We start from the raw sequence: 13914 nt of genomic DNA on the forward strand, positions 1-13914 counted from the left end.
TGAGGTGCTGCCATCTACCTCATCAGCTACACAGGTCTCTTCTGGAATGGTCTCGACCCTTCAGGATGAGCTACCATCTATGTCCTCAGCTACACATATGTCTCCACAAATATCTGATATTGAGGATGAAGACCTCTTTGCCTCTACTTCTCCCCAGCATGAGCCTTCAGGTGGGTTTTTGCACATGTGTGTGTGTTTGTGTGGAAGGGGTATGCCTAGGCTACAAGACAACTGGACAACTGCAATTTAATATAATTTTAATATATCTGATAATTTCTGAGTAGGCCTATGTGTTATGTTCCACTGCTATGTGCTTTGAGTAATGTGGCAATATGCTGTCTGATAGAAATGCCTGGAGCTGAACCCCCACTGAGCCCCACTGTTGAAGATGAGCCTCTGTCAACCGACCCTGCTAACTGGCCCTCACATGTGACTGACAAGATTCGGACTGAGCTGGTTTGCAGAGGACCAAGTAAGGTGCCACCTGGCTTTGTTTTCCGTATGAATGAGAGTGATGGGAGAAGTTGCCACCACCAATATTTTAAGAAGACATTAGTAAGTGGTGAAAAGATGGCAAGAAGTTGGATGATTTATTCAATGAAGAACAACAGCCTCTTTTGCCTCTTTTTAGGAACATTAATTTAACAAGTGCAGGAATGGCAAATTGGAAACATGTGAGCGATTACCTGACATCACATGAAAACAGTCCAGAACACCATAATTGCATGAAAGGAACTGTCAGTAAGGTTAAAAAGTGGGACAACTATTGATAACCTGGAGATGGCACTTCTGGAGGCTGAGAGGGTGAGATGGAGAGTAGTGCTGACACGTCTCACCGCTATCGTGCAGTCACTGGCAGTTCGAAATTTGTCTCTAAGGGGACACACAGAAACACTATTCACACCATCAAATGGGAATTTTCTCAAAGAGGTCGAACTTATGGCCAGGTTTGATCCCATTATGAAAGATCACCTTAACCGTGTCAAAAGAGGAACAGCAAGTCACAACAGCTTCCTAGGCCATCATGTGCAGAATGAGCTGATTGATTTGTTGAGCAGCAAAATCATATTTTCTATAGTGGATGACATCAAGCAGGCAAAGTTTTTTTCAGTAATTCTGGACTGCACCACAGATATAAGCCACACAGAACAGTTGTTCATTAGAGTGGTGCCACTGATGGAGAAGCCCCATATCAGGGAACGTTTTATGGGATTTTTGGAGGCAAAGAAGTCGACAGGCCAGCACTTGGCATTCATGATCCTGATGAGACTTGAGGAGTTGGAAATTCCTTTTGCAGACTGCACAGGATAGTCATATGACAACGGGGCAAACATGAAAGGCAAAAATAAGGGAGTTCAAGCCAGGCTCTTAGAAAAGAATCCCCAAGCTCTGTTTGTGCCATGTGGGGCGCATACATGGAATTTAGTTGTGTGTGATGCTGCTAAGGGATCTGTTGATGCTATAAGTTACTTTGGTGTCCTGCAAAAGATATACACATTATTTTCAGATTCCATCCAAAGATGGGCTATACTGAAGAACCATGTGAGCATCACCTTAAAGATGTGGGCAGAAACAAGGTGGGAGAGCAAGGTCAAGAGCGTAGAGCCCATGAGGTACCAGGGAGCTGCCGTTAGAGAGGCTTTAATTGAGGTGAGAGACCACACCAAAGACCCTGCTATAAAGGCTGAGGCCCAGTCTTTGTCTGAGGAGGTGGGGTCGTACCGCTTCAGCATCTACTCGGTTGTTTGGTATGACATGCTATCTGCAATACAGCATGCCAGCAAACTCATGCAGTCTCCTAATATGCATCTGGACCTAGCTGTGAGTCTTTTGAAGAAGACTGAGTGAGGTCTCCAGAACTACAGGGCAAGTGGCTTTGTGACTGCACAGATGGCGGCCAAAGAAATTTGTGGAGAAATTAATGTGGAGGCTGTTTTAAAACAAAAACGGCTGAGGTCCACAAAGTGCCACTTCTCATATGAATCACATGATGAGCCTTGCACTTCATTGATGCACTTAGGAAGTTGGAGGTTGGATTCTTCATAGTTGTCGTTGATGCAGCCACGTCAGTCATCAAGGAGAGATTTTCCACATTGGAAAAAGTGGGAAAGAAATTTGGGGTTTTGACAAATTTCCCAAGTCTTGCAGATGAGGAGCTGGCAGAGCAATGCGAGGCACTAGGCACCACACTGCACTTTAAGGGGCACTCTTTGGATTTGGATTTGGACAGTAGAGAGCTTGTGCAGGAAATTAAGAACTTCCTTGACCTGTCATCAAAGACCATGAGCCTCCTTGAGCTTATCACTTTAATACATGATAAGGATCTATCGGAGAACTTTTGGACTGCTCTCAGGATTGCACTTACTCTGCCAGTCACTGTGGCTCAAGCAGAGAGGAGCTTTTACAAACTGAAGTTGCTCAAGTCATACCTGAGGTCAACCATGTCCCAGGAACGGCTCACTGGCCTTGCCTCCATCAGTATCAATATTTCAATAGGGGAGCAGATTTCATACAATCATACATCATCGATGATTTTGCATCAAGGAAGGCCAGAAAGGTCAGGTTTTAGTTTTAGTTTATGTTTTCTGTTCTTATTGCAATAGTGTAATAATTAGATTCTCTTTAGTGTGTTTTCACATTTGTGTGATGAAGGATTTGTGCTATTTAGAATATTTATTCTATATTTTATTTGTATATTATTCTGAATATTTTATATTATTGTTGCTCTCTGCTCTTGTTACATTTTTTATATATCTGATTGTATATATTTTTTGAACATTTATGTATATAGTGTATATTTATTTAAGTTCTGATAACTTATACTGTCACATTTTGTGCAGAATTGTGTTCATTGTCATTTGGCAATGTTGGAGGTGGAGATTGTGCACCTTAAAAAGTGTGTTTCCTGTTGTAATTGCAATAGTTAAATTATTGGATTATCTTAAGTGTGTTTTTCAAATGTTCTAATTAAGGATTTGTGCAATTGAAAAATATAATTTTCTCTTCCACTTATGTTTTGATTATAATATAACTTTGTGCAGAATTTTTTTGTTTTTTTGGGGGGTTTTTTCTTGAAGGGGGTCTCGCCCGGGGTGTAATTCAATGTAGAACCACCAATGAGTAGCACCATAAGAAAAATAGAAAAATGGAAAAGCAAGTTACAACAACGGAGAGAGGACAGTGAGACAGAAAGGTGAGCGCCGCTACGTTGTAGTTTACCCCGGTGGACGAGAGGGTCGCCTCCCTACGCCTGCAGGTTGTGGGGGGGAAAACTCTGATTGTTGTTTGTGCATATGCACCAAACAAGAGTTCGGAGTATTCGGCCTTCTTGGAGACCTTGAATGGAGTCCTGTATGTGGCTCCAATGGGGGCCTCCATAGTTCTGCTGGGGGACTTCAACGCGCACGTGGGCAATGATGGAGATACGTGGAGAGGCGTGACTGGGAGGATCGGCCTCGGTGATCTAAACATGAGTGCTTGTCTGTTGTTAGACTTCTGTGCTAGTCATTGATTGTCTATAACAAACACCATGTTCGAACATAGCAATGCTCATAAGTGTACCTGGTATCAGAGCACCCTAGGCCGAAGGTCAATGATTGATTTTATAATCGTTTCATCTGATCTGAGGCCGTATGTTTTGGACACTCGGGTGAAGAGAAGGGCAGAGCTGTCAACCGATCACCATCTGGTGGTGAGTTGGGTCAGGGGAAGACTCTGGACAGACCTGGTAAGACCAAACAGGTAGTGCGGGAAAATTGGGAACGTCTGGAGGAGGCCCCTGTCCTACAGACTTTCAATTCACACCTCCGGCGGAGCTTTTCATGCATCCCTGTGGAGGCTGGGGGCATTGAACCCGAGTGGACAATGTTCAAAGTTTCCATTGCTGAAGCTGCGGCGGGGAGCTGTGGTCTTAGGGTCTTAGGTGCCTCAAGGGGCGGTAACCCACGAACACCATGGTGGACACCGGTGGTCAGGGAAGCCGTCCGACTGAAGGAGTCTTTATCCCAGAGGACTCCGGAGGAAGTTGCAAGGTACCGAAGGGCTCGAAGGGCTGCAGCCTCTGCCGTTAAAGAGGCAAAGCAGCGGGTGTGGGAGAAGTTTGGACAAGACATGGAGAAGGACTTTCGGTCGGCACCAAGGTGCTTCTGGAAAACCTTTCGCCACCTCAGCAGGGGGAAGCGGGAAAACCATTCAAGCTGTGTACAGTAAGGATGGGACGCTGTTGACCGCAAGTGAGGAGGTAATAGGGCGGTGGAAGGAGCACTTTGAGGAACTCCTAAATCCAGCTAATACTATGGTATAGGCAGAGCTGGAGGATGATGGGGGATTGTCGTCAATTTTCCTGGTGGAAGTCGCTGAGGTAGTTAAACAACTCCACAGTGGCAAAGCCCCAGGGATTGATGAGATCCATCCAGAAATGCTTAAAGCTCTGAGTGTAAAGGGGTTGTCTTGGTTGACACGCCTCTTCAACATTGCATGGAAGTCTGGGGCGGTGCCTAAGGAGTGGCAGACCGGGGTGGTGGTTCCCCTGTTCAAAAAGGGGGACCAGAGAGTGTGTGCCAATTACAGGGGTATCACACTTCTCAGCCTCCCTGGTAAAGTCTACTCTAAGGTGCTGGAAGGGAGGGTTCGGCCAATAGTAGAACCTCGGGTTGAAGAGGAACAATGCGGATTCCGTCCTGGTCGTGGAACAACGGATCAGATCTTCACTCTCGCAAGGATCCTGGAGGGAGCCTGGGATTATACCCATGTGCTTTGTGGATCTGGAGAAGGCATATGACTGGGTCCCTTGGGAGATACTGTAGGAGGTGCTGCGGGAGTATGGGGTGAGGGGGTCCCTTCTCAGGGCCATCCAATCTCTGTACGACCAAAGCAAGAGCTGTGTTCGGGTTCTCGGCAGTAAGTCGGACTCATTTCAGATGAGGGTTGGCCTCCGCCTGTGCTGCACTTTGTCACCAATCCTGTTTGTAGTATTTATGGACAGGATATCGAGGCATAGTCGGGGTAGGGAGGGGTTGCAGTTCAGTGGCCTGGGGATCTCATCGCTGCTTTTTGCAGATGATGTGGTCCTGATGGCATCATCGGCCTGTGACCTTCAGCACTCACTGAATCGGTTCGCAGCCAAGTGTGAAGCGGCTGGGATGAGGATCAGCACCTCTAAATCTGAGGCCATGGTTCTCAGTAGGAAACCGATGGAGTGCCTTCTCCAGGTAGGGAATGAGTCCTTACCCCAAGTGAAGGAGTTTAAATACCTTGGGGTCTTGTTCACAAGTGAGGGGACAATGGAGCGGGAGATTGGTCGAAGAATTGGCGCAGCGGGTGCAGTATTACATTCAATTTATCGCACCGCTCTCGATCTACCGGTCAGTTTTCGTTCCTACCCTCACCTATGGTCATGAAGGCTGGGTCATGACCGAAAGAACAAGATCCAGGGTACAAGCGGCCAAAATGGGTTTCCTCAGGAGGGTGGCTGGCGTCTCCCTTAGAGATAGGGTGAGAAGCACAGTCATCCGTGAGGAGCTCGGAGTAGAGCCGCTGCTCCTTCGCGTCAAAAGGAGCCAGTTGAGGTGGTTCGAGCATCTGGTAAGGATGCCCCCTGGGCACCTCCCTAGGGAGGTGTTCCAGGCACGTCCAGCTGGGAGGGGGCCTCGGGGAAGACCCAGGACTAGGTGGGGGGATTATATCTCCAACCTGGCCTGGTAACGCCTCGGGATCCCCCAGTCGGAGCTGGTTAATGTGACTCAGGAAAGGGAAGTTTGGGGTCCCCTGCTGGAGCTGCTTCCCCCGCGACCCGATACCGGATAAGCGGACGAAGATGGATGGATGGATGGATGGCTGTGCCATGACGAATATGTTGGTCTAAATGAATCCACTCCTCCCGGTCATATTATTACTCATATTCCTCGAGACTCTGGCCGAGGAGGGGGAGTTGCAGCCATCTTTGACTCAAGCCTATTAATTAATCTTAAACCTAAACTAAATTTTAACTCGTTTGAAAGGCTTCTTCTTAATCTTTCACATAATTAAAACATTACAGCCAATTCTATTTCTTGTAGTGTACCAGGTTCGTATTCTGAATTTTTATCTGAATTCTCTGAGTTTTTATCAAGTCTAGTCCTTAAATCATAGGTTCACTGTACCGTGGACGGCACACTTTGTCGCTGTGGCGTCGCTGTAACGTCGCTGTAACCTCCACTCATAAACGTTTTTATAACTTTACAACATTAAATCTTCAAAATATACAGCCATACGACGTGAAAGCTTAGCGTCTCATGATTCAACTAAGCCCACACACAAAGCATAAGATAGATAGATTTATAGCAGTAATACAACTGTTAAAAAGTTAAAGAAAATATATAAGCAATATAGACGTAAACTGCGCAGCTGGTGTCTAGAGTCGAGAGTGCATCCATACCTTTTTCCTTCTCTTTTTAGCCACAGCGGGGATATTTTGCCCCAAACTTTTTTTTCATAAATCCCTAAGAGTCCAAGGAAATGGAATATCCAAGCCATTATATCTAAAATGAGCTGTTCGCCTCACAATCTTGAAGTTTCTGGCCAAATCACAACAGAAAATCTGTAAACACTTTTTCATTTCCGCACTTGTATCGCGGCTCGCTTCTCACCTGAGACTTCTACATGCTCCATGTGGGCACTGTATTCTCTAAGGTCTAAGTTTTCCATAGATACCTTGTTTGAGCCAATACGTTCAGTTTAGCCTTTGATAGCCCTATGGGAAGCCAATGATCCCTCTGACGCAATGTCAGGCCCGACATTTGCTCTGACCAGTTAGACTCCCATGTTACGAGACCCTAATGTCCTTATAGCCACTGAGTAGACGATTCAATAGACACCAAACTTGACACTGAAATTTTAACCCTCTGATGGTTGTAGCTGTGTCAAAGCAAAAACAGGGCCTCCTATAAGCATATCACACCCTGGTCTGTATTAACAGACCATGGTCTTTTCACCCTACTTCCATCTGGCAGGCAATACAGGAGCCTGCGCTCCTGCACCAACAGGCTCAGGTACAGCTTCTTTCCAGAGGCTGCTGAACAAAACTTCACCTCCTGTCTAGCACTGTTTACTTTTTACTTCTGCATTATTTACCTGTTTACATTTACTGCACTGCACTGTTTACCTGTTTACGTTTACCCCTGCACTGTTTCATCACTGCCCTTGCACTGCTAACACCCAAAACTCCACAATATATATATATTTTTTTTATTCCATAACCTGCCCATAAACCTGTGCTATATATATATATATATATATATATATATATATATATATATATATATATAGAGAGAGAGAGAGAGAGAGAGAGAGAGAATGTCTATTTATACTATCTGTACATAACCTTCTATACTCCTTATATGTCACTGTAGACATGTAATCTGGAAAACCTGTATTTATCTAACTATACACTGTTGTACATAATCTCTATCGTCTACATAACTGCACAGAATACTGTACTCAACCTGCACTTTGGTATTTAATGCTTCTTTTGCAATTCTGGTTGGATGTCAACTGCATTTCATTGGCTATGTACCTGTACTCTGCTAAATAACAATAAAGTTTAATCTAATCTAATCTAATCTACATGTCTCTTAGACCCCATCCCAACTAGGCTACTTAAAGAAGATTTACCCTTGGTTAACACTTCGTTACTAGATATGATCAATATGTCTTTATTAACAGGTTATGTACCACAGTCATTTAAAGTAGCTGTGATAAAACCTCTTCTGAAAAAACCCACCCTCCATCCAGAGGTCTTAGCCAACTATAGACCTATATCTAATCTTCCCTTTCTCTCCAAGATCCTTGAGAAGGTAGTCACTAATCAGTTATGTGACTTCCACTGTTATGCGGATGATACCCAATTATACCTATCAATCAAGCCAAACGAAACCTGTCAGTTAGTTAAATGTCAAGCATGCATTAAGAACAAGATAGTTATTTTTTATCAGGAGATATCCTTTAACACTCACTTAAGACAAATATATAGAACAGCATTTTTACCTGCGTAACATTGCCAAAATTAGGCACATCCTATCTCAAAACGATGCAAAAAAAACTAGTCTATGCATTTGTTACTTAAAGGCTGGACTATTGTAATTCCTTAATGTCAGGTTGCTCAAATAAGTCTGTTTAGACTCTCCAGCTGATCCAGAATGCTGCATCATGTGTGCTGACAAGAACTAAGAAAAGAGATCATATTTCTCCTGTATTAGCTTATCTGCATTGGCTTCCTGTAAAATCCAGGATTGAATTTAAAATCCTTCTCCTGACCTTCAAAGCTCTTAATGGTCAGGCAGTAGTACATAGTACCTTATTGTCCCACTAGAGCACTGCGCTCCCAGATGCAGAGTTACTTGTGGTTCCTAGAGTCTCTAAGAGTAGAATGGGAGCCAGAGCCTTTAGCTATCAGGCTCCTCTCCTGTGGAACCAGCTCCCAGTCTGGGTTCAGGAGGCAGACACTGTCCCCACATTTAAGAGTAAACTTAAAACTCTCCTCTTTGATAAAGCTTATAGTTAGGGAGTGAGGAGTTGAGCATTCGCCTAGACCAGCGGGGGAGGAAGTATATCTAAAAACACTGCACCCCTTCTCTTCTCTGCTTCTCTTCATAGACGTCAGATTCATCTACCAACCCTCATAGAGCTGGCTCAGGTCTGCCTTGGACCAGCTCTCAGTTAAGCTGTTGAAGTTTTAGACTGCCAGGGGACATTCTTTGATACGCTGAGCTCCTCTCTCCTCTCTCTTTCCATCTGTTTGCACTCATGCTCAAGAAATGCTTGTTACTAACTTAGCTCTGGGGAGCTTATTCCCCGGAGTCCTTATGTTTTCTCACAGTGTAGTGTAGGCTGCGATAAAATCTCACATCTGGTCTGAACTCGTGTACGCAAGTTTTCGAGTCAGTGTGGACTTGCAGTGCAGCATATAATCAGTTTAACAGGAGAAGGAGAAGTCATCAGTTGATCACTTAACAGCAATGGCAGATCTGGCTCTTTTAGAAGACCTCTATGCGCCGGTACAACAGTGCACAAGTACGCGCACGGGCCAAGGTGGAGCGCTCCATCGGATTGATTAAGGGCAGATGGCTCTGTCTTGCATCAGCACGGCAGAAAAAGTCTGCAACATTGTTTTAGCCTGTGGGGTTCTGCACAACATCGCGCAGGAAAACAGGGTGCCATAAATGTAGTGATGAAGCCAGATGACCCTTATGCCCAGAGAGCAGTGTCCAGCACAGCCCCAACTGGGGCTATACAAAGCAGGCTTGTGCACAATTCAGAATTGAATTGAGAATGACTCCTAAATTCCAATTAAATTCTTGAATTTGAATTGAATTTGAATTGATGTCAAAAACAGGATCTAGAATTACAATTTGAATTTGAATTAAAGGAAGCAGAATTGCAATTCAATAAAAATTCAAAGAAATTCATATACATAAGTTAAGTGAAGTGTTTAACAATGAAGCTTTACAATATATGTCAGATATGATTACATTAAATATTCTATAAATTATATTAGTTTGAACTACTTGTACAGATTACATTAACAGGAAATGTTTTCCCCCAGCAATGAATGTTAAAAGCTCTAGTCACAGACCAAATAATTATGTTTGATTTATTGTAATTGTAATTTTGTGAAACATGATAGAACATGATGGAACATGACTCCATTTCCCAGAATGCTTATCATTATCTCTATTTTGGAACAAAATGTATGCAGGGTTGAGGAGTGACTAGTTATGTGTAATGAAATGATGTTATTAAATTACAAAATTAATGTAATTGTATTTAGTTGTATTAGTGAGGTAAAATGTGTAATTCAATTAGTTAGTTAGAAATTGCTTTGCATTGATAAAGTAATCCAAATAAAGTAATCCAAACCACTTTTATAATGGGTAACTTATAACAGTAAGCAATTACAGTGGGGAGAACAAGTATTTCATACACTGCCAATTTTGCAGGTTTTCCTACTTACAAAGCATGTAGAGGTCTGTAATTTTTATCATAGGTACACTTCAACTGTGAGAGGCGGAATCTAAATCAAAAATCCAGAAAATCACATTGTATGATTTTTAAATAATTAATTTGCATTTTATTGCATGACATAAGTATTTGATCACCTATCAACCAGTAAGAATTCCGGCTCTCACAGACCTGTTAGTTTTTCTTTAAGAAGCCCTCCTGTTCTCCACTCATTACCTGTATTAACTGCACCTGTTTGAACTCGTTACCTGTATAAAAGACACCTGTCCACACACTGAATCAAACAGACTCCAACCTCTCCACAATGGCCAAGACCACAGAGCTGTGTAAGGACATCAGGGATAAAATTGTAGACCTGCACAAGGCTGGGATGAGCTACAGGACAATAGGCAAGCAGCTTGGTGAGAAGGCAACAACTGTTGGCGCAATTATTAGAAAATGGAAGAAGTTCAAGATGACGGTCAATCTCCCTCGATCTGGGAGTCCATGCAAGATCTCACCTCGTGGGGCATCAATGATCATGAGGAAGGTGAGGGATCAGCCCAGAACTACACGGCAGGACCTGGTCAATGACCTGAAGAGAGCTGGGCCCACAGTCTCAAAGAAAACCATTAGTAACACACTACGCCGTCATGGATTAAAATCCTGCAGCACACGCAAGGTCCCCATGCTCAAGCCAGCACATGTCCAGGCCCGTCTGAAGTTTGCCAATGACCATGTGGATGACCCAGAGGAGGAATGGGAGAAGGTCATGTGGTCTGATGAGACAAAAATAGAGCTTTTTGGTCTAAACTCCACTCGCCGTGTTTGGAGGAAGAAGAAGGATGAGTACAACCCTAAGAACACCATCCCAACCGTGAAGCATGGAGGTGGAAACATCATTCTTTGGGGATGCTTTTCTGCAAAGGGGACAGGACCACTGCACCGTATTGAGGGGAGGATGGATGGGGCCATGTATTGTGAGATCTTGGCCAACAACCTCCTTCCCTCAGTAAGAGCATTGAAGATGGGTCATGGCTTTGTCTTCCAGCATGACAACGACACGAAACACACAGCCAGGGCAACTAAGGAGTGGCTCCGTAAGAAGCATCTCAAGGTCCTGGAGTGGCCTAGCCAGTCTCCAGACCTGAACCCAATAGGAAATCTGAAGGATCTGGAGAAGGTCTGTATGGAGGAGTGGGCCAAAATCCCTGCTGCAGTGTGTGCAAACCTGGTTCCTCCAAACACGGCGAGTGGAGTTTAGACCAAAAAGCTCTATTTTTTGTCTCATCAGACCACATGACCTTCTCCCATTCCTCCTCTGGATCATCCACATGGTCATTGGCAAACTTCAGACGGGCCTGGACATGTGCTGGCTTGAGCATGGGGACCTTGCGTGTGCTGCAGGATTTTTAATCCATGACGGCGTAGTGTGTTACTAATGGTTTTCTTTGAGACTGTGGGCCCAGCTCTCTTCAGGTCATTGACCAGGTCCTGCCGTGTAGTTCTGGGCTGATCCCTCACCTTCCTCATGATCATTGATGCCCCACGAGGTGAGATCTTGCATGGACTCCCAGATCGAGGGAGATTGACCGTCATCTTGAACTTCTTCCATTTTCTAATAATTGCGCCAACAGTTGTTGCCTTCTCACCAAGCTGCTTGCCTATTGTCCTGTAGCTCATCCCAGCCTTGTGCAGGTCTACAATTTTATCCCTGATGTCCTTACACAGCTCTGTGGTCTTGGCCATTGTGGAGAGGTTGGAGTCTGTTTGATTCAGTGTGTGGACAGGTGTCTTTATACAGGTAACGAGTTCAAACAGGTGCAGTTAATACAGGTAATGAGTGGAGAACAGGAGGGCTTCTTAAAGAAAAACTAACAGGTCTGTGAGAGCCGGAATTCTTACTGGTTGATAGGTGATCAAATACTTATGTCATGCAATAAAATGCAAATTAATTACTTAAAAATCATAGAATGTGATTTTCTGGATTTTTGTTTTAGATTGTATGACCATTCTTACACTCTGATTGGTGTGATACGAACGTTTCATGAATCACACATGAAGCCTGTCGTAAGATGATTTCTGCGCTCATATCTGCGCTGGTTTCTACGTTAGATTGATAAATGAGGGCCAGTGTCTCCAGTAAAGTAGATGGTAGTATGCAAACTCAAAACCAGTGGTTTCAGTCTGCCATAAAACAGAAAGAAGAAGCGATGTTGAAGAATGCAGCGATAGCTGGCTGCTGCTGCAGGAGAAGTCCTGAGGGAGGACTGGAGTAAACATGGCAAAAGCTGCTCTAGGGGCACCCTGGTAGCTCACCTGATTGAGCAGCCCGGGTTCAAGTCTGACCCTCAGCCCTTTGCTGCATGTCATCATCCCACTCTCTCCCCCCTTTCCTGTTTTCATCTGTCCTATAAATTAAAGGCCAAAAAAGGAAAAAAAAACCTTTAAAAAAGAAGCTGCTCTACACCCACATATTAAGGAGAGAAAAAGGCCCAGTTCAGACAAATGATTTGCGATGAGACGTTGAATTGAAACTTTCAACAACTGCAGTTCACACCAATGTGACGAGATGAGATGTATCATCTCCATAGCAACGACTCTCTGTACTTGCCTTCTAACTTCCGACTTGTCAGGCTTTTTTATAGCTGAATATCATTTGTAGTGTCTTAAAATATTAAAGAGGATAGAGATAGTAAAGAACTTGCTACAGGTGCATTTCTAGTAGCCATGAAACGCTCCCTCTCTTCAGTCACTCTTTAGCTTGCTCAACCATATACCGTGCTCTCAGACTCTCATTTAGACTCCGTCTATAACTCAGTCAAAACCAGTTGACAGTTTGTAACATAGAAATAAAATAATTTTTGGTCTGAACTGGACTCAAGATAAACCAAAAGGTGGAATTCCAGTCTGTCAATATTGGCTGGAGTGTTGCGGCCACTGTTATATAATCTGAGATTTCAAGAATGAAGTCATATTATTATAATATTACGAGACCGGCAGCTCTGTGTCATGTCTCTGCGTCCCCCTTGCTTAGCTTTGCTCTGTTCTCTACTTCAGGATGCTTCCCACTGAAAAGCTTGGGGAAGTGGCTCTGGGCTACACTGAGAAAGACTATACACAGCTATACACTGCAACCAAGAACACTATTATATTTTTTTTGTCTGTCAAAACGGACACAAATCTTCCCGAAATGACATCAGCTGACAGGAAGCAAACATGGGCCAAATCTGTTTCCTAGCAATGCCAATGAAAACAGCCTACATATTTGATCAGATATTACTCAAGTTTCTGTTGTGAAGGAACAAAGGATTCACTTTAGACAGTCTCTGACTAATGGCTTAAAATATTCAAAAATGTCGTGTTAACTCCAGTGTCTTTCTTCAACCTCATTTCAGGTAATTAGCATCGTTAGATTAACCTGCTGTCTCCGGCAGATGCGTGTTTTGATTTAAAAAAAAAAGCTTGACAGACAAGCTTTGTGCAATACCTTGCAACTGTTTTCTGTTTTTTTGTAATGGATCAAAGTAGTAGAGTGGTAGCTTACTTTGAATTCTTGGATTTTGTAGAGTTTTCAGCTGCTGCATTATTGTGTGAGGTAACTTAATTAAAAACAAATACAAAATGGATACATGTTCACTGTGATGAATATCTCAACTTTTAAGCCTCTGCAGGCTGATTTTGGTTTTGTAGTTTTTGCTCTCTAACAATGGCACCATAACAAAAAACAAAAAAAGCCTCATGAAAGTTTGAAAGAATCTTATTTTTAAAATGAAACTCACTTTAGTATTACACAGCCAGACCCAGTAGGCGGCGCCGTCCAGAAAACCTGTATCCTGGTGCGTCTTCGAGGTGTGCTCTCCGTCACTGCAGGGGCACAGTTGGTCATGAACTGTGTGTCCTCCTTATCAATGTTCTAGAAACAGAAGAAGGAAATAC

General features: G+C 43.6%; 1 protein-coding gene across 1 annotated transcript in view; it reads right to left on the bottom strand.

Annotated features, from left to right (window-relative positions):
• The window catches only part of LOC144522554 (spondin-1-like), a 279723-nt gene that overhangs the window by 234393 nt on the left and 31416 nt on the right, over positions 1–13914 (bottom strand). The window contains exon 3 of the mRNA XM_078257725.1: positions 13758–13891. Within this exon, the coding sequence (XP_078113851.1) occupies positions 13758–13891 (134 nt within the window). The remainder of the gene's footprint in view (positions 1–13757; positions 13892–13914) is intronic.

This window comes from Sander vitreus, chromosome 8 (genome assembly GCF_031162955.1).
Source record: "Sander vitreus isolate 19-12246 chromosome 8, sanVit1, whole genome shotgun sequence".
Lineage (NCBI taxonomy): Eukaryota > Metazoa > Chordata > Actinopteri > Perciformes > Percidae > Sander > Sander vitreus.